This window comes from Eurytemora carolleeae, unplaced genomic scaffold (assembly GCF_000591075.1).
Source record: "Eurytemora carolleeae unplaced genomic scaffold, Eaff_2.0 scaffold83, whole genome shotgun sequence".
Lineage (NCBI taxonomy): Eukaryota > Metazoa > Arthropoda > Copepoda > Calanoida > Temoridae > Eurytemora > Eurytemora carolleeae.
The window spans coordinates 139,576-165,033 of NW_019396027.1; the positions used below are offsets into that span (position 1 = coordinate 139,576).

General features: G+C 31.7%; 1 protein-coding gene across 1 annotated transcript; it reads right to left on the reverse strand.

The window, feature by feature from the left end:
- Positions 1 to 280: 280 nt before the first annotated feature.
- On the reverse strand, positions 281 to 23,010 carry LOC111718317 (uronyl 2-sulfotransferase). The gene is made up of 18 exons (XM_023493882.1): positions 22,706 to 23,010; positions 21,165 to 21,295; positions 20,629 to 20,677; positions 20,094 to 20,188; positions 19,667 to 19,739; positions 18,089 to 18,151; positions 16,991 to 17,035; positions 15,954 to 15,989; positions 14,046 to 14,111; positions 12,530 to 12,560; positions 10,839 to 10,909; positions 10,062 to 10,137; positions 8,643 to 8,738; positions 7,797 to 7,881; positions 7,532 to 7,571; positions 6,505 to 6,567; positions 5,410 to 5,564; positions 281 to 408 (listed from the first exon to the last, which is right to left on the reverse strand). Exons 1-18 carry the CDS (start codon positions 22,735 to 22,737, stop codon positions 281 to 283), a joined length of 1,335 nt encoding a protein of 444 aa, XP_023349650.1. The 5' UTR covers positions 22,738 to 23,010.
- Positions 23,011 to 25,458: the final 2,448 nt, after the last annotated feature.

Here is a 25,458-nt window from a genome sequence, read left to right on the forward strand (position 1 = left end):
TGGGGGGTAATTTAACCTGGGGATGGGTTTAGAAAGCGGGGGAGGGGGTAACCTATGGTGTGGGGTAGTCGAGGGGAGCTAAATACAATAATATCTGAGCAAACTAAAGTATATGGCCGTGTTCGCCAAAATAGAGATAGGAGGATATTTAAAGACGGTTTTCTGAAGCAAACATGCTATTCTTTCTATGGTGGTGTCAAGTTATACTCTTCAAAGGGAATGACCACTAAGACATGGTAGTTGAGTTGAGAGTACAGTAGTGTAGTGAACATATTCGGATTCATTTGAGACCTTTAATGTAACCAGATCCAGGTTCAGCGTGGATATCTCCTTTAATGTAACCAGATCCAGGTTTAGCGTGTATATCTCCTTTAATGTAACCAGATCCAGGTTCAGCGTGGATATCTCCTAGGGTATTTATGAAAAGATACCCAGAGGAATCCTGACAGGAGAGACAAGTTAGTAATGACCAGAACGGGACGGGGAGAGGTTGAGATTTAAACCTACAAAACACAGGTTTTCACAGGATTAGCATGATGGAGAATTGGTTGTTAATTCACGTGATTAATTCACGGCCCCTCCTTCTGTTATACTCGTGGTAAATCTACTTTTCACAATCTTGAAGATTCCTCCTGTGTAAAGCACGGATAAAAAACGCGAAAATATTCTTTGAAAATTCTCGTTGTTATTTCACATATTGTACACGTAGCAAAATAAGCCAGTGAAAAATCTTGCATATTCCTATCATGTTAAACTCGAGTAATGAAATGCCAGAATTTTTAGATTTTAATTCTCGTAATTATCACGTTAATATATTTGAGATAATTCTATAGTTCAATTCTTGTCGTTTTTTCACATGTTGTGCTCGTATCAAAAGTACCAGTGCAAGCTCTCGCATATTCCTAACTTGTTAATCATGAGTAATTGAATGCCAGAATATCTAGATTTTAATTCTTGTAAATATCACGTGTAAAATATTTGAGATATCACGGGAAGAACTTCATGTTTTATTTTTAACAGAGTTGCAAAATCACAACACTTGGTGTCTCTGCTCATCGCGCAGAGTATAGAAAAGTTTCACATTGAATTTTGTATTGTATTTCTCAACAACCCCTTTTTGGAATATCAATCTTTTAGATATATAAAGGAAGGAGCATTCTTACAATTATGAATACATTAACATATTTGAACATTAATCAGACTCGAAATATCACTTTGTGATAAGAAAAGTTTAAAGTTTACATGTTCAATATGTTCAATGTAAAAGATTTAATCTAAAATGTTTTCTTAACATTTTGTAATAACTGTATACTTTTACACAGTATATTTTATATTATATTTATATATCAAAAATCAATTATATACCCCCCCCCCTTCCAAGGGGTTTTTAAAAAATGCAATTTAAGTAGATGGTAGAAAAATAATTTTCTCATGTAAAAATCCCGTGTTCATCTCGTGAAATAAACTCAAGTTTTCAACGTGTAAAAACTCGGTCCTAGACCCGTGATCAAATCGTCGACATTCACCTCCACAACACGTGAATTATCACGGGATAATGACGGGTCACTAGTGTGAAATACACCAAATAATCTCGTGTTCTTCACGGGTTTTTTGTTTGTTGGGTACTATCGGAGCAAAGGGTTGATCTGTAATATCTGCAATCTCATTTGTATCAGTACTTTGTATCTAACCCTATAGGGTATTTCAGTGTAAATAATAATCATTTGTTCTTGTATTGGTTATGTTTATATAAAAAGACGTTTTTACGGTTTAAAATTGTTCGGCAAGAGAGAACATTTGATCCTCCATGGCGCCCCGGTCACTTCCTTCAACTGCATATTGTAAAGAAAACTTCAAATGTTAAAGTGTTGCTACAAAATATTTCAGAAACCTTTAAAATTTGGCGTTTAACAGCTTCTAATAAAGCATCAAAGAAATTTTATCTAACTGCTGAGGTTCAAGGTTTTGTTAAAAAAGGGTTTTCTTTAGGTAAAATAAACAAAACCATTTTGAGAACCCAAACTACTAGATTTTACTTGATGCTCATTGTATGTACTCCCAAAATGTAATTATACGAATAAGAACAAAGAATTTCATTTGTTTGCTAATAATGATTATTCTCTAACTGTATGAGGCTCCCTAGCTGTAGAATGCTAAGAATTAAATTAAATGATTTTGCGAATGAAGATCTTAATAATATTGCAGGGAATTTCCAATTTAGTTTGGAATTCAACAAATTTATCTATTTTTCCCACAGAAAATCAATCAATGGAGAACCTTGAGAATTGAATTTTTCCTTAAATCTTAAAATCTTTAAATCAAATTTAAATCTGAAGTCTGATAAGCTTGCTTTACTAAATGGAGTTTTTTTTTGCGAAATTTCGCACTTTTTTCGTGAAAATGAATTTGCGAAAGGAAGCGAAACGATGCAACATTTTCACGAAAAATAAATTTTTTTTTGCTAAACAGATTGATTTAAAAGAAATTCGATGAAATGCCAAATTTTCGGCGAAAAAGGCAAAATTTTTTGATGTTTAGATGCCAACTTCCCTGTATTGTAGCTGTAAGTAATTACAACCACTTACTGTAACAGCTCTATTTCATGCTATCTGAAATGTAAATTATATTATCATAATTTGAGTTTAGCTGTCGTCTTCCTATTCCACAGTTTTTTTGGGTCTTTTTGTAAGGAAAAAACATTAGTAAAACTGCAGTTCTATCTGATGTGTCACATTTTTCATGTGTAACCCTGTGTATGATAAATAATATATGTATATTGTATGTATATACATATATATATACTTATATATATGTTGTGGATGTATGTGTAGACGATACAAAAGTTGAATAAATATTTGGTTTGGTTGTGAATGCAAACTCTAGATTATTTTATTTGGTTGAAATATTTTGAGGAAAGGGAGAAGATTAAACAACTTATTCTCAATTCTGGATTAGAGTAACATCAAAACAGTCATAAAATTTACAATTTTCTAGATGTAATATTTATCTATAATGTTTGAAATATACGAATATTGCGAATAATGTACAGAATGCCCTGTAAAAAAGACAAAACTGATAAGGTAAAATTACTGTGACCATGGAACTCATCTAATTTTGATTTTAACCATACACGAGCAGCCTATAGTACATTTGAATTTCCGAGCCGGGTCAACCTTTCCGGTCCAAGTTTGTACTGTATCGCCCGGCCATTGGGTAAATAAAGCAGACACTCAATAGGACTAGCCGGTGCAACAAGGTTGACGCGGTCAGACTTTAAGTTAAATTTACTTTTACTAAAGGGTCAGAGGTGCGCGCGCAAGTAATAAAATACCCATTCCGGATACATTAAATTAAAATTAAAATTAAATTAAATTAAAAACATTTTCAATATTCTCCGCTGCTCTACAATAAGAGGAGTTCTGATTGAAAACGTGTAATATTTTAATCTTATGTGCATTTTATTCTAGTTCAATGTGACAATGTTTTTTTTTTTACAAAATTCAGCAAGAGGTTTGTTCAATGATAAATGAGAAAATTGCAATAAAAATATTTTGGTTTACTTTAATTATTCATGCATGGAAAACTTGGAATAATGGGTATGTATGTGTATTTAATAAAACATGTAATATATATATTTTGACCTGGAGTAATATTGCCAAATTCACCATATGCGTCAAAACAATTGAAACTATCAGGCCCAAATTAATGAAGCAACTTGCATTGAATAAAAAAAGAAGCATGGAAAAAAATGTTGACATTCATGATATTTAAGAATCTAGCAATTTAAAGACAAAAATCTGCAAACATAGCTAGGTGTTCCACAGTGTTGCCCCCTGCATATACTTGATAGTCTACATTCATTGCTTTTAATATTGAAGATATAAAGACTTAACAATTAATAGAATAAATAAATAGACTGGTAGGAGATGCATACAAATTAGTAAATTAGTACTAAACAAAAAGTATAAATTTTGGAGAAAATGTAATCTAGGAAAGATAAACAAATGTAATAATAAATCTGTAGACAATCGATCCTGTGAAAATTCAATTCCAATATTTAGAATATCAGAGCGAACACATAAACTTAATAAAACTGCCGATGACAGTTTTGCCAATTTTTAAACTTTTTTCAACTTTTCCCCTCTCCAGTGTTCGGTGGGTGTGAAGAGTAAACTAACTAATTTAAATAAAATAAGCCTATTTCTGGTTTTCGAATAAAAAATAAACAACATTGAAATAAATTAATGATTTTCTTTTTAAAAACCTGTCAAAAACTTTATATTTATTTATTAAATAAATAATTTCATGGTACAACAATAAAAACAAGGGACTGTAAGCGTAATTCAAAGTGATCCTTCATGTAAAGACAAAGATAATAGAATATATATTAGAGTGGAATTTACTTTAAAAAAGTGTAAAACGGCCATTTTGTTGTACTGTTCCCATACTGCAGGTGTACTTCACATATTTGTGCTATATAACCTTTTGGGCCCTGGAACATCATTTTATAGAAAATCTAAAATTGATATTAAAAGAAACCAAATTATGAATTAGGCTGGTTTCATAATTGACCAATGATCATTTCACATAGACTCTTTTCCTTTCACTTTACAAACGATGATTTTCCGTTATAACTATAAATCAATTGATGTTTTTATTCACCTAATTCATTTTATAAAGTTTATTTAACAGCTTTAAAAAATTCGAAATTAAAATGGATAGTCTAGGGAACATACTGTATTAATGTACTCTACTGCATATAATTTATGAACATCTACATGATTTGTACACTTTTAACTCCCTTTCAGGCTGAAAGGGACTGACAAAATTCAAACCGAGGGATTGTCTAAATTCCACTCTAATATATATTCTATTCTCTTTGTGTAAAGATCACAACGGTACCCTCGAAACCTTTATCTTGTCAATAATTTGAAAGGTGTTTAATTCTAATCATTCTATATATTATTCAACAATAGAATTGCGCAAGCCACTTATAAGTATAGAAACTCCAATTGCAATAACCAATTGTCGAAATTGAAATATTAGATATATGTAAGCTTTTTCATATACTTATCCAGACAAAGCTATAAAAGAAAATCAGACACTGTCATCTCCGGCGAAACGCTACAATTAAAACAATTAAGTTTATTAATCTGATATTTTTTCACTGAAATATTTTTTTTTGGTTTAGAAAGTTAAGAAAGTAAAGATAGCAAAACAAATCAGTCAGAGTCTTAAAAAACGTAATGAAAGTTCTTTTTCTCCGTTACTTAACACGTAACAATATTTCTCTTTAGTCGTTGTTGTTCTTGTTGTTCTTGTTGTTCTTATTGTTCTTGTTGTTCTTGTTGTTCTTGTTGTTCTTGTTGTTCTTGTTGTTCTTGTTGTTCTTGTTGTTCTTGTTGNTACCCAATCTTATCCTGACAATATTAAAGTTGTAAAGTTCCAGCTCATTACCCAATCTTATCCTGACAATATTAAAGTTGTAAAGTTCCAGCTCATTACCCAATCTTATCCTGACAATATTAAAGTTATAAAGTTCCAGCTCATTACCCAATCTTATCCTGACAATATTAAAGTTATAAAGTTCCAGCTAATTACCCAATATTATCCTGACATTATTAAAGTTATAAAGTTCCAGCTTATTACCCAATCTTATCCTGACAATATTAAAGTTATAAAGTTCCAGTTAATTACCCAAGTTTACATTACATAATGCTATGTTTATGAAAAACAAATTGATAGTGATGTGCGAAATGATGATAAAGATGTTCAAAATCTTGATAGTGATGTCCAGAATGTTGATAGTGATATGCAAAATCTTGATAGTGATGTGCAAAATCTTGATATTGATGTGCAAAATCTTGATAGTGATGTGCAAAATCTTGATAGTGATGTGCAAAATCTTGATAGTGATGTTCAAAATCTTGATAGTGATGTGCAAAATCTTGATAGTGATGTGCAAAATCAAGTTTATTATCAGAAATGACATCATATAATTTACCTTTTATTTATTTAATTTTTTCAAAACTTTATTTCAAGAGAAAACAAGAAAAATTGAAAACGCCTGATTCAATTTGAAAGAGTTTGAGAAAAAAAACTAAAAATACATTTAAGATTTTTGATCTTTTAAACGTTCCACAAGTATCTAAGAGGTTTAAAAGACTTAAAAATTGGTTATTATAAACATCTGCTTTTCTTACGCTAAGTTTTAAAGCTAGAAAAAGATGTGTGCAAAAAATCGTTTTTGTGTTTTAGCCTTATATTTTTTTAATAGTTTTATTTTTGTATAGTTTCATAAAAGCAAACTTTTACAGAATAAAGTTTTGGAATGTTGGAAACATAAACAAAAGTCTAAAAAAGGATAGACAAACATGATGTTTTGCTATAATGGTCCATCATTATTTAAATCCAAAGTAACAACAAAAATTAAATCCAACAAACGTAACAAGAGAAGCATTAGGGTCTAAGCAGAGATTCAGTTCAGTATTTCTATCGACTAACCTTATCTCTTGAATAACTGTAGAAGAGGGTCTAGGATGCGGATTAGAATTATGGTCAGAGCTTCTAGATCAAAAACCATAAAATAAGAAAGTTTTATGAATCTTTGAAAGAAAAAAATATTTGGTTTACCCCCAAAAAGCAAAAATATATTGTAAAGCATAACATAATGCAATGAATTAGAAGGAAAAAGTTTAAAATTCTGATCTCCCGCATTTTCAAAATTAATAGTTTTCGAAGATTTTTCATAATTTTTTTTTTGCAGAATTGTCAGAGCTACGAGGACAACATTTTTTCAGAGTAGGTTTTAAATTTTTTTACCAATCCCCCCCCTTGTTCCACTTCATTCTTTTATATATATACTTTGCTTGTATGCCTGTTTGCTTGTCTATATAATAAAACAAGACATTGATATATATGTTGCCTATAGCCGCTCAAACGGCTGGACCGAATGGACACTCATGTGTGGCCAGGGAGTGTATTTTATTAGTTTTTTTTCAATGTATACGAAGAGAAAATGTTCACAATTAAAATAGAAGATGGGCGCAAAGCGCTCTTAATACCTAGCGATATAGAAATGAAGTTATTTTTATCTGAAATTGCTGTCTTTGATTTAAAAAAAAACACCTTGCTACAAAATTTAGTATTTTTAGTTAGACATTTTGTTAAAAAGGCACTTAATAAGAACAATTTCAAAGGGCCCGGCAGGTGGGGGCTTCGGTGGGGGCTTCAAAAATTGATTTTCGGCCTATGTTGAAAATGGTTTAACCGTTTAAATCCCTCAAAAAATAATGTTATACACGTAGCATATATGTCGCATTGTCAAAACCCTCTTTATTGATATTCTGCGTATTTAGAAACCTTCCCAGCATCTTAACCATTGATTCAATGCATTGCACCTTCTAACATTGAATCTGAGGCCTTTTCTACGAAGAGGGGGGGGGGCGGTAAGGGAAGGGATGCCCCCCATACCCACCACCACCCGTTTATATACACTCAATACACTTTAAGTTTATTGATATTGTTTTTCCTTTTTCTTTCTGAAATTTTGGAAGCACCGGCAAAGAATCCTGAAAAATAAGATTTTCAAAGCCTTAAAAACACCGTTCCCATTTTTTTGTTACAAAAGAAAATGAAAACGAAATCAAACAAGTTTGGTGACATTTTTATCTCTTTTAGAAACCGAAAATACAGAATAACTCTTACTACAGTAATTTTATTTTCATTATACATGTTTATAAAAAACGAAAAGTAAATATTTAGGGGGGGGGGGCAAATATACGGCCATTACAAACCTGGAATGAATGCTTCCAAAACTGCAAGTGATGCGTTAAAGTTCTCTAAGATACCAACTACACTATATTCATGCTCAATGTTGTACTAAAATTAAAATATTTAATTAATCATTTAGAAAATCTTAATTAATATCACACATATTAGTCTACATATTAGATATTATAAAACGTCTTTCCGCTGGAATTCTAAACGATACATTGGCTTTTTCTCCGGTCATATCTTTGAAAAGTAAGAATAATTAGCTAATCGGCTAATAAGTTTACCATGAAATTACCAAAATAAGTGAACAGTCCCTGTAACCCTTTACTCTCTTATCCCCTTTGTCATTAAATTATTTAAAACGTTTTACCGCGTTAACATTTTAAATCCCCCCCCCATTAACCTCTTAAATATTTTACCCCTTTTACCTTTTAATCCGTTAAACCTTTAAGCCTTTAAACCTTTGTTCCTTAATTCGTTAAATTTGTAACCCTTTTATTACTTCAAACCTTTAAACCTTTATACATTTAATTCTTTTAATTTAAACCTTTAAACCTTTAAATCTTTAAACATGTAAACCTTTAATCCCTAAACCTTTAATCCTTTAATCCTTTAATCCTTTAATCCTTTAATCCTTTAATCCTTTAATCAATCCTTTAAACCTTTTATCCTTTAAACCTTTAATCCTTAAAACCGTTAATACTTAAAACCTTGAATCCTGTAAACCTTTAATCCTATAAACCTTTAATCCTTTAAACATTTAATCCTTTAAACATTTAATCCCTTAAACCTTTAATCCTTTAAACCTTTAAACCCTTAAATCTAATCCTGTGAACCTTTAATCCTTTAAATCTAAGTCTTTGAACCTTTGCTTTCTGTAATGCTTTCCAAGATTGACCATCTCCGCATTCCCATTCAGTTCCACAGAAGTAGGTTATCTGCAACTCTTGAACTTTATCATACTGATTCACAACATTTGTATTTAAACATTTCTGTACACTCCCCCCCCCCCCCACTCTCTAAATGATTTTCTTACTTCATTCCGCTCTTAAACCATGCCTTATCTAAAATTCGACTTCGTTTTCAGAGATTTCTCTCTTATTTTTTGCATGCAGGCCTGAATTGTGACTTAGTTTTTTTACGGCTTTTTTCGGACATTTTTTCAAAAACTTTGTGTTAGGTCCCTGTAACTGGCGTCTAAAGTCATCAACATTCGGGCGGGAAACGCGATTCTTGACTCTATAATGCATTTCCCCCTGTCCTAATACCATTTCCCCCCTTTTCTCGTATTTCCCCCTCCAAAAGGTCGATGAAGCCTTCTGACTTTATTACTAAAGATTTCTCTCTGAATTTTTGCATGCAGGCCTGAATTGTAAATTGTGATCTAGTTTTGAATTAAAAACCAAAAACGTCACCATAATTTTTCCCGCATTTTTAGGACATTTTTTCTAAAACTTTGTGTTAGGTCCATGTGTAAAGTATAAAGTTATCTAATAGGGTGATAAACTTAATTCTAATCTGTAGAATACATTTCCCTTTCCCGCAATTTCCGTCCAAAAGACCGATGAAGCCTTCTTGACTTTATTACTAGAGCTCTCTGTTTTTTGCAAGCAGGCCTGATTTGGGATCTAGTTTTGAATACCAATTTGAGAAGGAAAAAGTTCCCCCGCATTTTTCAAAAATATTTCCCTTTGTTGTAAATACTACAAAAGCTTATTTATCTTACCAAAGCTGAAAACTTTAGAATGGTGGATATCAGGATTAAGGCTTAATCCACTCTTTTTCTTAATCTCCAGATTAAATATTGCTTGTTTTTCACATGACTTTAATCTTCAGATTAATTATCCGACAGGATATCTGGATATTTCATTCTAAAGTTTTCAGCTCAATATATATATATATATATATCCACCTTTTGGTTGGGGGAAATGCGGGAAAGAGGGCGGGGGAATGGTATTAGAAACGGTGAAATGCATTATTAAGTCCATAATTCAGTTTCCCGACCAAATGTTAATGACTTTTTACACCCCACACATGGACCTAACACAAGTTTTTTTGAAAAATATTATTAGAATATTTTCATTTTGTCAATTCTCACATAAAACACAATACAAATGCATTTGAAGAGGAGTGTTGTAGCAAAAACCAGTCACCCCACCCTTGACCCCCTAAAATACCGAACCATGCCCAGCAGGAATAGGGTTGACTCTTATTTTTATAAAAATTTCCAATTTCACCAATATAAAAATAATAAAAAGAGTAGATAAGTACGAATGTTCTGTTCCCTGACATTCAGGATCTTGGTTTAACACACAAACTTCTAAATCCTTTTCAAACCAACTTCTAGCAGGTCTTTCCACCCTTCAAACAGATTCAAATAGATGGTTACATTATATCCAGTGTACAGGGATACATTATATCCAGTGTACAGGGATACAGTATATCCACTGTACAGGGATACATTATATCCAGTGTACAGAGTTACATTATATCCAGTGTACAGGGTTACATTATATCCACTGTACAGGGATACATTATATCCAGTGTACAGGGTTACATTATATCCAGTGTACAGGGATACATTATATCCAGTGTACAGGGATACATTATATCCAGTGTACAGGGATACANTTTTCCTGTTTTGCACTAGGGAACAAAAAATTCCAAATTCAGGGGGAGCGAATGTCCCCCGCCCCCCTCCTGTATCCACCCCTGTGCACATCTTGGATCATCTAGGTGAAAGGTGATTTTATTCTAAAAATCTATTTTTCCATGCAATTTTTTAAAAATTTGGTTGGGGAACTCGGAAGAACCACGGGAATGTTGTCAAATTGGATTAGATATTCTAAGTTAAGATCCAGTACGGAATGAGTTGAATTTTAGTTTCATGCAAAGCTGGGTTCCCTAGCTAGTAATATGAAAAACGATAGATTAGCATAAAATTATAAATTATGGGACAGCTAATTATGTTGTTGTAGGTCAGTCAGATATAAGTTGGTTTCTTTTCTTTTATAAAGAGAGCTGTTTTTTACTAATTAATTTAAGATTTAATTGTTACTTACAATTTATTCCATCTTCCTTTGCTTCGAAGATAATAAAATTGTGAAATAACACGTTCCACTGGTTCACGAATCTACACAATATACAGTTCGTTCCACTGGTTCACGAATCTACACAATATACAGTTCGTTCCACTGGTTCACGAATCTACACANGAATATTCGACCTCATACAGTAAATTCTCCATAGCAAGAAATGTGCAAGTCAACTTTGCAGAAAACACTAAAATGAAAATAAACAGGTTTAAGAAACAAAAACATTGATACCGGAGTCATATACTTGATCAGACAAAGCTTTAAAAAATTCGGGAAAATACGGTTCGGGTCTAAGCTGTCGTTGGGCCTTCAGCTTGATCTTTTGGATTCAAGCTGCTGCTGCATCTTATTTTCCACAGAGTGGAGTTCAAAAACCGGTTTAATATTCTATTTGGCCGATTTTCATGGTAGAAATTGGCGCATTCCGGGTTTTGATGAGAACAAGACTCGACATTGAGTCAATTATTCTCCACTAAAACCAACCAAGGTCGGTTTTATTTTCATTGGGCCTAACTCCTTAAGTCAAGCCAAAGATCTTCCAGCTGTCAATCATGTAGCACAAGCTGTTGTCAGAGTTGGGTCGAAGATTGGGTCTTAATGTTAGGTTTAAGGAATTAAGGCTCGAGCCGAAGTTTTTAAATCGCGGGCTCTGACATAGCGTTATAAATTGAGTATTGCCATCTTAGCATAGAGGGTAATTTGAAATTACGCTTACAGTCCCTTTAAAGTCCCCTTAATTCTAGAACTATTTATAAATATATATATAAACCATCGAAAGAGACTGTAGGTATGTCGACGTAATTTCAAGTAACCCTCCATTTACGTGTGGCATGTCTGATTTATCCTTTTAACCGGGTAACTGGAGTGTTGAGAGCCAATCTAAATAACGTCTATAGTCTCTTTATTGGTTTACAAAATAAAATCAATATTCTAAAGTGCCTTAAATAACTTTAAATTTAATATTTAAATTCACATTATTTATGATTTTTTTCAGGGGCGTAGACAGGACATTGTCCGGAAATGACGAGGTGGTTCTAACATATAACTTTTTTACTTTGCAGGGGGAAGGTTCAAGGTATAGCCCCCCTTCCATCCCTATCTACGCCCCTGGTTATTTTGTATGCTAAACCTTCTAATATCATGAGTATGTATAAGTGTGTTTTTAGATTTTTTAAAGAAGGAAAATATATTCTTACTTGTTCCATGGAAACAAGATCGAGCATTACTAGATGTTTTGTAACATATTATGATGACGTATCTTGTTTATAAATCGTTACTATGTTGTTTGAATATTCAGAGAAACTGCAACAAAAACTCAATCTCTTCTAACAAAAGATTTAGAGGAAGGAAGGAAGGAGAGAAAACAGGTTTTTTATCAGGTTTTCATAAACAAATTCTCTATTTTTCATGTTAAAACATAGTTTTTTCGCATTATCAAGCTACCCGAACCATTTCGAAGTTACGGCCATTTTGTTAGAAATTAGGAACAACATTTTTGTGATATCTCCCAAATTTGTATATTCCCAACATTTTGGAAGAATTATCGAACATAAACTTCGTTATAACAAATGTCAACGCTAATATTAAGCATCTCCAAGTTGTTCCAATAGAATTAAATTTTAAAAGTGAATTAAGACGAATACTAAAAAGTTATTTACCATATTAATGAGTATCGGTTGTATGCCTAACCTAAAAATAAAAGATAGAAATTATTTTGTTTAAAAGGGAATTTTGGAAATGCGCCATTGTTTCTAAATTTGTTAAGACAATGGAAAAATATGAAAGAGCTAATTGTGTTCGGAATCTAGCATGCTTCCGCAACATGTTAATGCGTCGCTAGTTTAAATATAACATAAAACAAATAATCCATCCATCGTTAAAAATGTTAATCTTATTATGGAGACTGAATTTGGCAGTGATGTGAGATTATAGATTAGTAACAATACAGATAGAACACTAGGCAGAGGCCCAAAAGATTTACGTGCATGCTCTCTCTATCTTGTAATTCAACGCTGCCTGCGCGGAACTCCTTTGGACTTCTGCCTCTAGAGATCATGCATTCAATGCGTGGAAATTCCAAGCCGACGATGACCTCAGGTTCTATTTTAAACTCAAGTCAATAATCTGGCTCTATGAGGTGGCATGAATAGAACTGGCCAGGCTAAAGCCGAGTATATCGGCAGTCTCGGCGAAGAATTGAAGGAGGAAGGTTGATTCGCCATATGAAGCGGAAGAAAGGCGGAGAGTCCGTCAAAGCTCCGGCTTTATTCCAATAAGTGTATCGAATTTTATATGGTTTTTATGCTGTAAATACATCTTTTCCTATGCTTTGTAGACTTATTCATGTCAGTTCATGCGTTAACTTTTCTTCAACTCGTAATTGTAAAAGAAGGTTTGCTATTGAATATTCGACCTCATACAGTAATCTTAAAGTTTGAATGCGTTGCTGTTGCAAAAAATTGTCATTTACGATAAAATAGTTTCACGAGGGGAGGAAGCCCAGCCACAACAACTTCTCTTCCGAGCCACATTCTCCTCATTTTCTCGTCCGAACCACCTCGAAATCCTTGTCCTTCGATAATTATGTGTTTAAAAGTTTCTAATTCTTGTAGATACAACTATAGTGCATAAAAAATGGGTAGACTAAATTATTGCAATGCTAAATCATGTTTGAAACTTTAGATATGAGAATGATGTCAACTTTATTAAGGTAAAACTGAAAACTATTCTGCCTCCGTAATGGCCAACCTTCGCGATATGAAATAAATAGCAAAATATTTGGCTCTGCCTATCATTTTCCCCATGGATCCGCCCGAAAAAAATCTATGGTCTTCACTATAATTAACAAAAAAGATTAAAGTTCTATAACCTCGGAATTATTTGGGGCATTCTGAACCAGGACTATCTGAAAATGCGCCCAATAAAGGTGAACATTTTTAAAGACATAGAACTCGAAAACTTCAATTCAATTGAAACTATTTTTTTCAATTTACTAAAATTCAATATTCTATTTATGCCCTAACGTGGCCCGATTCTTGGAGGACAAGACACTTCTAAAAAATAATATTGGAAGGACGAGGATTTAGAGGTGGCTCGGACTAAAAAATTTTGTGGCTGGCCTTCCTCCCCTCGTTTCACCCTTTGTAAAGAAATATTATTCAAAACATATTTTACCGTTTCCAGTCCACGTAGTAAAAATGTCGATCAAAGACGACCTTCTCTCCTGATTCACTAATTTTCCTATTTGAAAAAAAATCTTCTATTAATACTGTTTACAATAATGGAATTTTCATGGCCAAGAAAAACTGAATTCTAAAATAATTTATCAGTTTTATGTCATTTCGTTCAATTTATAGAAAAAATTAAGCTTACTTATATCTAAAACTACATGTTGTAAATGCTGAAATATTTCAATGTTTTATTTTTAAATGAACCATTTAAACTATTTCTGATCCATACAATTATTGACCTCACTTTTGTTGTATCATATTTCAAGACTGATTATTAAACTAACCTACTCAAAATTTGAAGTTCAGCCATGAAAGCAAATAAATATAGCTGTCATTGTGTATCAATCAAGGGTATATAGAGAAAGAAGGGCGCGAAGCGCTTTAGATCTCAGTATTGAAAAGTATGCACATATTTGATATTAGATTCATCCTTCTTATTGGATCTTCCAGATCAAAGTAAAAATATATAAAATTCCAAAAAAATAAAGATAAAATCAGCATTTTGGATTCGTACTTTTTTTTCAAATACAAGAAACATAATTTGAAAGTCCAAAGAAATTGAGTTTTTTCAACAATCTCTGATTTTCTAATTTCTATATCTTAACAACCTTATATCTTATTTCAATCAATGAATTCTGTTTGATCAAATAGCCTATTTTTAAGATATCAAAGGATACACCATCAGGTTCCAAAGATATAGAGATTAAAAACTTGAGGTTGTGACAAAGACTCATTTCCTTTAGTTAAACTAAACATGGAAAATATTTTTTCAGTCGTAAGGTAATCGTGATTATTTCATTTATTCAAATTATTATTTTTTCATATTTTTACATTCAAATTGTTTTATTCAAATTATCATTTATTTATATTCTTATTATTCAAATCATTATTTATTCAAATTGTAATCTATTCATGAATGATTTATTAACACTTGTTATATGGAAAGGTGTATATGATCGAATAGTTTAAATCAAGGAGATACTGAATAGAAGGAGGGGACGATAGGGTTTCCGTACACTTTGCTGTGACGTTTTTGGACTGGTGAAGAACTAGTTTTTGCGTAAAAACAATAATAAAGATTGTAAACAAGAACACAAATAATAAACAGAAATCTAGGGAGAGGTGAGGGAGAAATGAAATTTAGAGGAGGTAAACAATAGGCTGCATTATTTCAATGTAGAAACCATTTGAAATTGTGTCTAAAACGTTCTTTGTATGACGTGGAATTGGCAGATTTTCTGTACAGTTACAGTGCATGTATTTTTATACAGTTACAGTGTGATTATTCTCTGTACAGTTCGAGTGTGTATTTTCTGTTCAGTTTGAGTGTGTATTTTCTGTACAGTTAAATTGTTCAGTTTCTGTACAGTTCTAGTTTATATTTTCTATACATTTAAAGTGTGCATTTTCTTTACAATTTAAGTGTGCATTTTTCGTACAGTTAGAGTGTGTATTTTCTGTACATTTATAGTGTGAATATTTTCTGTACAGTTAGAGTGTGTATCTGCTTTATAGTTAGAGTGTGTGTTTTCTGTACAGTTAAAGCGTGTATTTTCTGTACAGCTAAAGTGCGTATTTTCTGTACAGTTAAAGTGCGTATTTTCTGTACAGTTAAAGTGTGTATTTTCTGTACAGTTAAAGTGTGTATTTTCTATACAGTTAAAGTGTGTATTTTCTAATACATGAGTCAGGACTCGAGGTGATCATGTGGCGTAACATAATATTTCTAATCTTAAACTTTATCATGTAACGTTATGAACGAAAACCATAGCAATTTAATGGCAATAAATGACTTTACCTAATACCTATGTACCTTGGCTTGTAGGGAATATAATTTAGTTTAGGAGAATACCTGAAGGATGAAGCCAGTTTGATGTTTTCCTCAAAACTGATGATAATATTACAAAATAATAAGGATTTGAAATAAAAAATGCGTTAAACAAATGTATTCCAGTTGGCACGTGGTTTTAAATGTACCTTTTATTAAAATTTCCAGTTGAATTTAAGAAATGAAAAATTTCTCTATGTATTTGTCAACACAAAAAACTTTATTATTTGAATTTGCTCTCAAATTTAAAATGGAACAGTTTAATTTTTGTTTAAAAAAAGAATGTTTCCAAATTTCCTGAAAGGGACTGTAAAGGAAAAAGGAAAGGGGTTATATATGATGTTCCTGTCTCGAGAAATTGATATAAAACAGTGTCAAATATATACGAAATTCTTATATGTATATATATACAATTTTGTATAGAAATAGTGAGTTTAAACAGATTATTTTCTGCAAATATGCAACCAATCCAAAAACGATTGTAACATAGGTTTTATCCAAATATTATTTTCTAATTTTTATATTTTTTTTAAATAGATTTTTAATAATTAATGATATTATTTATAAGTCTGTATTACGTACGTCACAAGAACTCCCGCCAATGAGAGTGCAGTATAGTGGTCACGTGTCTCTGTCTGTATCACGTGACCAGTATACTGCACTCTCATTGGCGGGAATTCTTGTGACGTAATAAGGACTCATAAATAATATCATCAATGATATCTATTGAAAATAAAAATAAAAATTATTGAATAATAATTGGAGAAAACCTTAGTTAAAATTAGGTTTCTCTGGGATATCCTCGTTTTCAGATTGGTTGCAGATTTGCTGAATATGTTCTGTTTAAACCTACTATTTCTATACAAAATTGTATATATATGAATTTTTGTGTAAATTTGACACATTTTTACATTTACTTCTCGAGATAGGAACATCATATATAACTTTCATAGGTCGTGATCAAGACCAAAAGTGATTAGCTTTCAGCCTATACCCCCTTTTATTTTTCCTTTACAGTCCCTTTAAGAGGAGTTTTACTTATTTTTAAATTGATATATTTCCTTGTCACTTTAATATGATAAACAGAAGAATGCTGGACACCAAATCTGAAAAGTATTAAGATGTAAAACCCCAGACAACTGTCGAATTGAGTGTCGTCTTTGATCTTTCTACTAATAGAAATTGAAATGTCCAAAACCTCGCCTGAAATATGGTTTGATTAAATTACACTATATTCGAATTCTTTTATCGGACTAGAAGTGTTTTTGAGAGGCAAAAAATAAAAAAGACAATTTCATCTATCTATATATTAAAGCTCTTTGCTCATATATATATATTTACTAGGATTTTAGGTTCTTCGTTCTATTTTAATTGTGAACATTTACTCTTTGATACATTGCAATACAAAAACAACAACAAAATAAATCTAAATTTTCCAAAAATCGAATTTTGTTAGAGGCAAATTTTTAAAAACTAGATCATCTATATACCTTCTCTGGGGTCACGTGGGGTTCCACAAAAAAATTGGACCCGATCGGTCAAGCCGTATTGACGTTTTTTGGAAACAAGCATCCTAACAGACAGACAAGCAAAGTATATCTATAGTTCTATGTTAGCTATAAAACTATAGCTGGCCAAATTGGCTGGAACTTTTATTCGGGAACCTATGCGTATCCGAAAAGTGACAAAGTTTTATTCGGGAACCTATGCGTATCCGAAAGTGACAAAGTTTTATTCGGGAACCTATATGCGTATCCGAAAAGTGACAAAGGCTAAAAAATTGAAATTCCTTTGGAATTACCGGGCCCTTTAGCTATAATTTTGATTTAATACAAAGCGCGTGTAAACAGGGTGAGTAAATGTAGTTTAAATTGCACCCTGCGACCGACGGGTTTCCCAACGCTCTAGCACCCTCGTACATGAAGCGATCTGGCTGACAAGCAAATTTTTGGAACAGCAGAGAGCCTGCCTATCTGGTCCTCAAATCTTGCATGACTATGAATAATAATATAAACCAGGGAAACGCCGGGCACATTAGCTGTGTGCTCATAAATCTATGACTATTTCGTCCTGTACATATTCTAGTATACATGTAAACAAGTAATCTGTATTTTTAGTACTCAATTCAATTAGATTATTTGGCCAGCTGTTTTTTTCACCTGTTTAATTTGGACAGTTTGCCTATCAGATTATTAATTGAAGTAGAGGCGCATTTTGGTACCCTGAACAATATAATATTTTGGTATCCTGAACAATATAATATTTTGGTATCCTGAACAATATAATATTTTGGTACCCTGAACAATATAATATTTTGGTACCCTGAACAATATAATACTTGTTTTTAAAGCCCTGCCTAACTCCGAAATATATATTTTCTTAATTTATCATATATTTAATAGTTTTTTTCTTCAAAATTTTCCAGAATAATGAAATCCATTAGAAAATTAAAAATTCGAATAAATGATCAAGTATTTAGAGGATTTACGGCGAAAAATAAGCGCTTTTATCGCTACTAATCTTACTTCTATCTGTTGCGTCTTTAAGGAGAAAATTGTTAAAAACGACTCAAATTCGGAAAGTTGGAACATTCAACTCGGATCGTAAAATAATCAATTTAATTCCAAACAAATCATTCAGATAATTCAAACAATAGTCATCGATTAATTTTCGACGCATTCGTATATAGTAAATATTTCAAAATATTTTTGATTTTGTTTATTGAATAATATTTCGCTGGCGTGTTGGATTTTCGAACATTCCTGGAAAATATGAAAATGTCGTCTTCATTATCAAAAATCCTCGAAACAGGAATAAATGTTTTCGAAAGTAACTCTCAGATCATGAAAAATAAAAAAGAATATTTTGAAATATTAACTATATACGAATGCGTCGAAAAAAATCGATGACTATTGTTTGTAATGTCTGTATCATTTGTTTACGATCCGAGTTGAATGTTGCATCTTTCTGAATTTGTATGGACGCTACGTTCTTCGGCTTAAGTCGTTTTTAGCAATTTTCTCCTTATAGATGCAACAGACATGAAGTAAGATTAGTCGCAATCAAAATTAATTATTTATCGCCCTAAGCCTATACCCCCTTTCATTTTTCGCGAACACTCAACTACTCGTTATTATTTTAAAAATCAGAGAACCAGCCTTATAATCTTTATCTTAGCCCTATTCCTGTAGTTTTTTTTACAAAACTCAAAAAGTATTGATTTGAGGCTGGTTACATTTTCTGACTTTTCCTAAATACCCATAGCCTTCCCTTTAGGACTAAAACTTAGCTTTTATACTAACTGCCTGAGTCCTCAGGCATACTGCCTAAATGAGCACTTTTTCCTATGTAAAACTAGATCTTTGTTTTGATCCATTTTTAGTTGTCAGATTTTGATAATTTTGAGCTTTTTGGAAAGCCTATGGCTATAACATAAAGAAGAACAACTTTTGCCAAAAAAAAGGTATGGTAACTGGTTAAGGGCTTTTAAAAAATGTATTATTTATGATTTTTACAAAATAATTCAATGTTTGCAAATTTGCAAATTTGTTTTGCAAATTCTAAAAGAAGAGCATAAGAGCTTTCCAATGATGTATCTTTTGTCATATTTGGACATCAAACATAGGATTTAGAGGGGGGGGGGGGGGGGGGTAAGAGGGGTCAACCCCCCCAGCGTATACTGTTATTCAATTCCCACTCCAGGAATAGGATTAATATAATAAAAAATATATGTTTACCTATTATATATAATAATATTAGAATTAGTTGTTCTATTTTCTGAACTAGGTTCTAATTTTCCGAATAGATGACCTAAACAAAAGGGATAACATTTCTCAGAGGAAATATTTCTTTATGGAAATATCTAAAATTTATTAAACGGCTGTCATTGTCAGTATTTTTTTTATCATTTGAATTACATTTATAATATTTACTAATTTGAAAAGCCTTTGAAAGCCGTATTAACACTACAGGGCTTGTGTAGAAAAAAAATGAGTTTATTTATTTATTATTAAAATTTGAATTAAACGTTTATTTATTACTAAAATATTTCCAAAGATTTGCGAACAAATTTTAAAATGTTAAAAATTGATTTTTTATTTTGAAATTAAAAAACTTAAGAACAAAATTAAATAAGAATAAAATAAAAATGTAATAAAAAACTACCTTCTGGTAAATGAATAGAAATATTTCTAAGTTGTTGAAAATGGTTTGCCGGTTCTCTTTTTCTTTGTTGTATATCTACTATACTCCAACCTCCACTAAAATTATTTTTATTATTATTCTTATCATTATTAATTTTACTATTAATATTACTAATATTATTATTTATATTATTACTATTACTCTTAATACTATTATTTTTTTTACTTTTGTTATTAAAATTATTATTATAATTATAATTTTATCTATCTACATAATAAAGCTCTTCGCTCATACAAATGTATGTTAGCTATAGCTGGCCAAACGACTGGACCGAATGGGCTGAAATTTTTTGAGCGAACCCATAGGTGCCCGTGAAGTAACACAGACTAAAAAAAATTCTTTTTTTCTTCAAAAATACTATTATTATTTTTATTACTATTTTTATTATTACTCTTCTTATTATCATATCATATTTACTTTTATCATTATCAATATCATTATTATTATCATCATTATCCTTATTATCATTATCATTATTAATTACTTTTATTATTACCTGTCCCAGAGTAAAGGTAATTTTTCAATATATTCTCGCATCACAGTCTCTAGAATGACCGAAAAATAAGAAAATAAGAAAATAAGAAAATAAGAATAAGAAAAATAAGATAAGTATTTCAATCAATTGTTTTTTCAATTTTATTTAAGTTACATACGATACGAAACTAACATTTTTCATCTTTCATGAAAATCTGAGAGTGTTCAGATAGACAACAGAGACATATTTTGTTGTTAAGCAAATCAACATATCTCTGAAATCAGTTGGTATAAACCTTTGATATTTCAAACTTAGATTATTTGATCTTACAAATTATTAGTTTGAAATATCTATGATCTCTACGACATTGGGTTGCCAATATAGGGATAAGAATTTTTGAGTTTGTGGCTAAAACTCAGTTCCTTTCTCAAAGAGTGAATACAATTTGTTCAACACTTTATAAAATCACCGTAAAAAAATAAAAGCCGGCATTAATGGATGATATGGGCACGAGGCGGCCTGAAGGTCTGCAGGTCATAAAAAACGCCTGTACTAACCTGTTGATGTCTGAGGTGTGTCAATCATTAATTCTGCTGATGATGTTTGAGGTGTATTAATAATAATAAAAATAGAATAAAGGACCAGAACTGTTGCTATCAACGGAATGATCAACAACTTTTGGAATCGTCTAAAAAAAATTGTGTTAATCCGAATAAGCTTGGGTGTCATTGTGTTCATTTTATGTAAATAATTTATGTAACTCTGTGTTGTCTCTCTGTATCTCTATGGTGACACTGTGTTGTCTCTCTGTATCTCTATGGTGACACTGTGTTGTCTCTATGTATCTCTATGGTGATACTGTGTTGTCTCTATGTATCACAATGGTGTCATTGTGTTCATTATATGTAATAAATTTATGGTGACCCTGTGTTGTCTCTATGTATCTCTCTGGTGTCCCTGTGTTAACTCTATATGTTGTCACTGTGTTGGCTCTATGTATCTCTATGATGTCCCTGTGTTGTCTCAATGTATCTCTATGATATCCCTGTGTTAACTCTATGTATCTCTATGGTGTCCCTGTGTTGTCTCATGTATCTGGTTGAGATCCCTGTGTTAACTCTATGTAGCTCTATGATATTCCTGTTTTAACAATATATGTGTCTCTATGATATCCTTGTGTTAACTCTATTTGTTTCTCTATGGTGTCCCTGTGTGAACTCTAAATGCGTCTCTATGATATTCCTGTGTTAACTCTATATGTATCTCTATGATATCCCAGTTTTAACTCTTTATGTATATCTATGATATCCCTGTATTAACTCTATATGTATCTCTATTATATCCCTGTGTTAGCTCTGTATGTATCTCTATGATATTACTGTGTTAACTCTATATTTATCTCTATGATATCCCTGTGTTAACTCTATATGTATCTATATGATATCCCTGTGTTAACTCTATACTTATCTCTATGATATTATTGTGTAAACTCTATATGTATCTCTAGGATATTTTCATATTGTCAGTGTCGTGTCAACATGTTCTCTAAATGTTTCTGAGTCTAGATTTACAATTTTCTTTTCAATTTATTATCTTTATTTCTTTTTCTCATTTTATACTTTCAAGAGCTCGCTGTATTGATTGGAACTTGTCAATGTAAGTCTTGGTAGATTTTAGATTTTATTTCTTTAAGTTTGCAAGACACTTCTTTCTTTCAGTGATTGAATATCAAAAACACAAACATATAAATAACTGTTTAGATCTATATATTTTGACCATTTTTTTGTTACACCTCACTTGATTTCGGTATTGAAATAGAAAGTCCTTGCCAATGCCATGCAACACAAGGTAATAAAACATTTTATGGAAAGATGCAGTGAATGCTAACATTTTGGAGTACATATATATTAATAGTATTTTGATGGAATATGGAAGTTTATGAATTAAACGCCTATTTTATAAACAATAAGGGGCCGGCTATCGAGATGTAATTATTTTTGAGGCTATTTGAAGAACACGAAGGGGTTAGGAAAAAATTTCACATTAAAAAGGTGTCATTTTTAAGTTTTTCTGTTTTGTTATTCTAAATCTAACATACTTAAAATGCGTAATGGTATTAAAGGAGTTCATCTTTGATTATGTTCTTGATTCTTGAAAAAGTTTTATAAGAAAATCTGAAAAAAGAACACAAATTTAAGTACAACTTTAATCTGATAAAAATAATTATATCTTTGGCCAAATTCGGGGTTTGTTGACTGGTCAATTTACCTCAATTTGTAAAAACGCATTTAATTCCCGTGATTTTGAAGCCGGTTACACTGTAAATCTTCCAAACGAAATAACGCTATTTTAATCTGATAAACAAATTTTTCCTTTTATGACAATTTATCGTTTATATGTATGTATATTGTATATGTACCCACAAAAAATGAGACTTCAGAGACGATTGTACAGAATTAGTACCTCAGCTCTGTTTTCTTATATTTATTACTCTCTGTAACCGTAAACTTGTTTTTTTTGTTGACCTAATCATTTAATAAACCATTAAACGGTTGTATTTAAGATAGAAGACTTAATTTAACATTTTAATCGTCAAATTTAAAGTCTTTAAAGTGGTTCTTTTGTTGGAAACCCCATGAATATGACATAAAAAGTAAGAAAACACTATAGTTTTTGAATTCCCTATTCTTTGCAACCTTTGATAATCCAAGCGTGGACTTTGTATTGTAAATCTTGGAACTAAGCATTCATCTTCATCATATACAGGAATACGATTTAATTGTACGTATTCCCACGGGCAGCCAGCGTACATTTGAATTTCAGAGCTGGGTCAACCTTTCCGGTCCCAATTTGTACTATATCGCCCGGACATTGGGTAAGTGAAGCAGACACTCAATAGAACTAGCCGGTGCAACAAGGTTGACACAATTTGATTTACTTTTATTAAAGGGTCAGAGGTGCATGTTCCTCTTCCATATTCCCTGGTAGTCTTGCCTTGCAGGGATACCTTTGATAGAGGGATCAAGGCATTTATTCTAAAATTAAAAAGTGCGTTTTATGTCGAGAACGGGAGTTTAAAGATATTCGATATTCCACTGAGTATGAACCACATAAAAGTTCACTGGATGTCAAGAACAAGAGTATAAAGATTTTCGATATTCCACGGAGTAAGGGCCACATAAAAGTGCATTGGATGTCAAGAACGAGAGTATAAAGATTTTCAATATTCCATGGAGAACATACCACACAAAGGTTCATTGGATGTCAAGAGAGTATAAAGATTTTCAATATTCCATGGAGAACATACCACACAAAGGTTCATTGGATGTCAAGAACGAGAGTATAAAGATTTTCAATATTCCATGGAGAACATACCACACAAAGGTTCATTGGATGTCAAGCACGAGAGTATAAAGATTTTCGATATTCCACGGAGTAATGACCATACAAAGGTTCATTGGATGTCAAGAACGAGAGTATAAAGATTTTCGATATTCCACGGAGTATGGATCACATAAAAGTGCATTGGATGTCAAGATCGAGAGTATAAAGATTTTCAATATTCCATGGAGAACATACCACACAAAGGTTCATTGGATGTCAAGAACGAGAGTATAAAGATTTTCAATATTCCACGGAATATGGACCACATAAAAGTTCATTGGATGTCAAGAACGAGAGTATAAAGAATTTCGATATTCCACGGAGTAAGGACCACACAAAAGTGCATTGGATGTCGAGAACGAGAGTATAAAAATTTTCAATATTCCACGGAGTATAGATCACATAAAAGTTCCCTAGATGTCGAGAACGAGAGTATAAAGATTTTCGATATTCCACGGAGTAAGGACCACATAAAAGTGCATTGGATGTTGAGAACAAGAGTATAAAGATTTTCAATATTCCACGGAGAACATGCCACATAAAAGTTCATTGGATGTCGAGAACTAGAGTATAAACGTAAAGATTTTCAATATTCCCCGGAGTACGGACCACACAAAAGTTCATTGGAAGTCGAGAACAATTTAATTGAACGATCGTTCATTCTAGAAAACAAACGAAATAGATATAATAAATGTAGGATAATTTTGAAAACGAACGAACTAAAATTTTTTCTCTGAACGACTGAACAAAATGGGTTGTTAATGAACGAAAAACGAATGAATTAAAAGAAAAGTTGAAAAGACAAACGGATTATTAGAAAATAATAGTTTGAGGAAAATGTTCAGTTCCTCGCGGAGATAAGGTTTAAGAAAATATAAAATGGAATCTTTTGGAGGTTCTTGGAATTATTATCTTTAATTACTTTAAAAATTGTATCCAACAGATTAGGAAAAGAAAAATATAGCAAAAATCCATGACAGGGTGTGACAGTTATTTTTACATTCCACAATTTATATTCAACATATCTACTTATCTGAAACAACTTCTCCAGATAAGATTCAACGCATTTCTTTTGGTAAGAATAAAATTTCTCAAGCCTGTTGTTTTCCATAAACAATATTTGAAATATATACTTTTTTCAACCAATTAAAGCATACATTTTGGATATCAAAACTTTTTAAAGAAAAGTCTGTTTTTAAAAGTCAAAATTGCGGAGACAAAACCCGGTTTTTGTGACGATCGAAGATTACTAATTCACAACTGCTGACAAAAGCATAAAAATATAATTAAATGTTATTGTAAAAAAAATTGAATCCAAAAAAGACGTTGTTTTCCTAAAATCAAACAATTTTGAAAATTTCGAGAAAAAAACCTAGTACGATATTTAGCGGCTTTAGGTCGGAAGCGTCCTCGAGTCACATGTAAATTTTTTTTTATAAAAAAAAATTTCTAATGTTTTTTGTATAT

What these genes read in the sequence shown, in the direction of transcription:
- LOC111718317 (XM_023493882.1), bottom strand. Translation starts at nt 22,737, where the DNA reads ATGAACTCCTTTAATACCATTACGCATTTTAA. An exon ending in TTCTATTCATTTACCAGAAG is followed by an intron (nt 19,740 to 20,093) that starts GTAGTTTTTTAT and finishes CCTTTTGTTTAG; the next exon opens with GTCATCTATTCGGAAAATTA. An exon ending in ACCAAGATCCTGAATGTCAG is followed by an intron (nt 8,739 to 10,061) that starts GGAACAGAACAT and finishes GTTGTGAATCAG; the next exon opens with TATGATAAAGTTCAAGAGTT.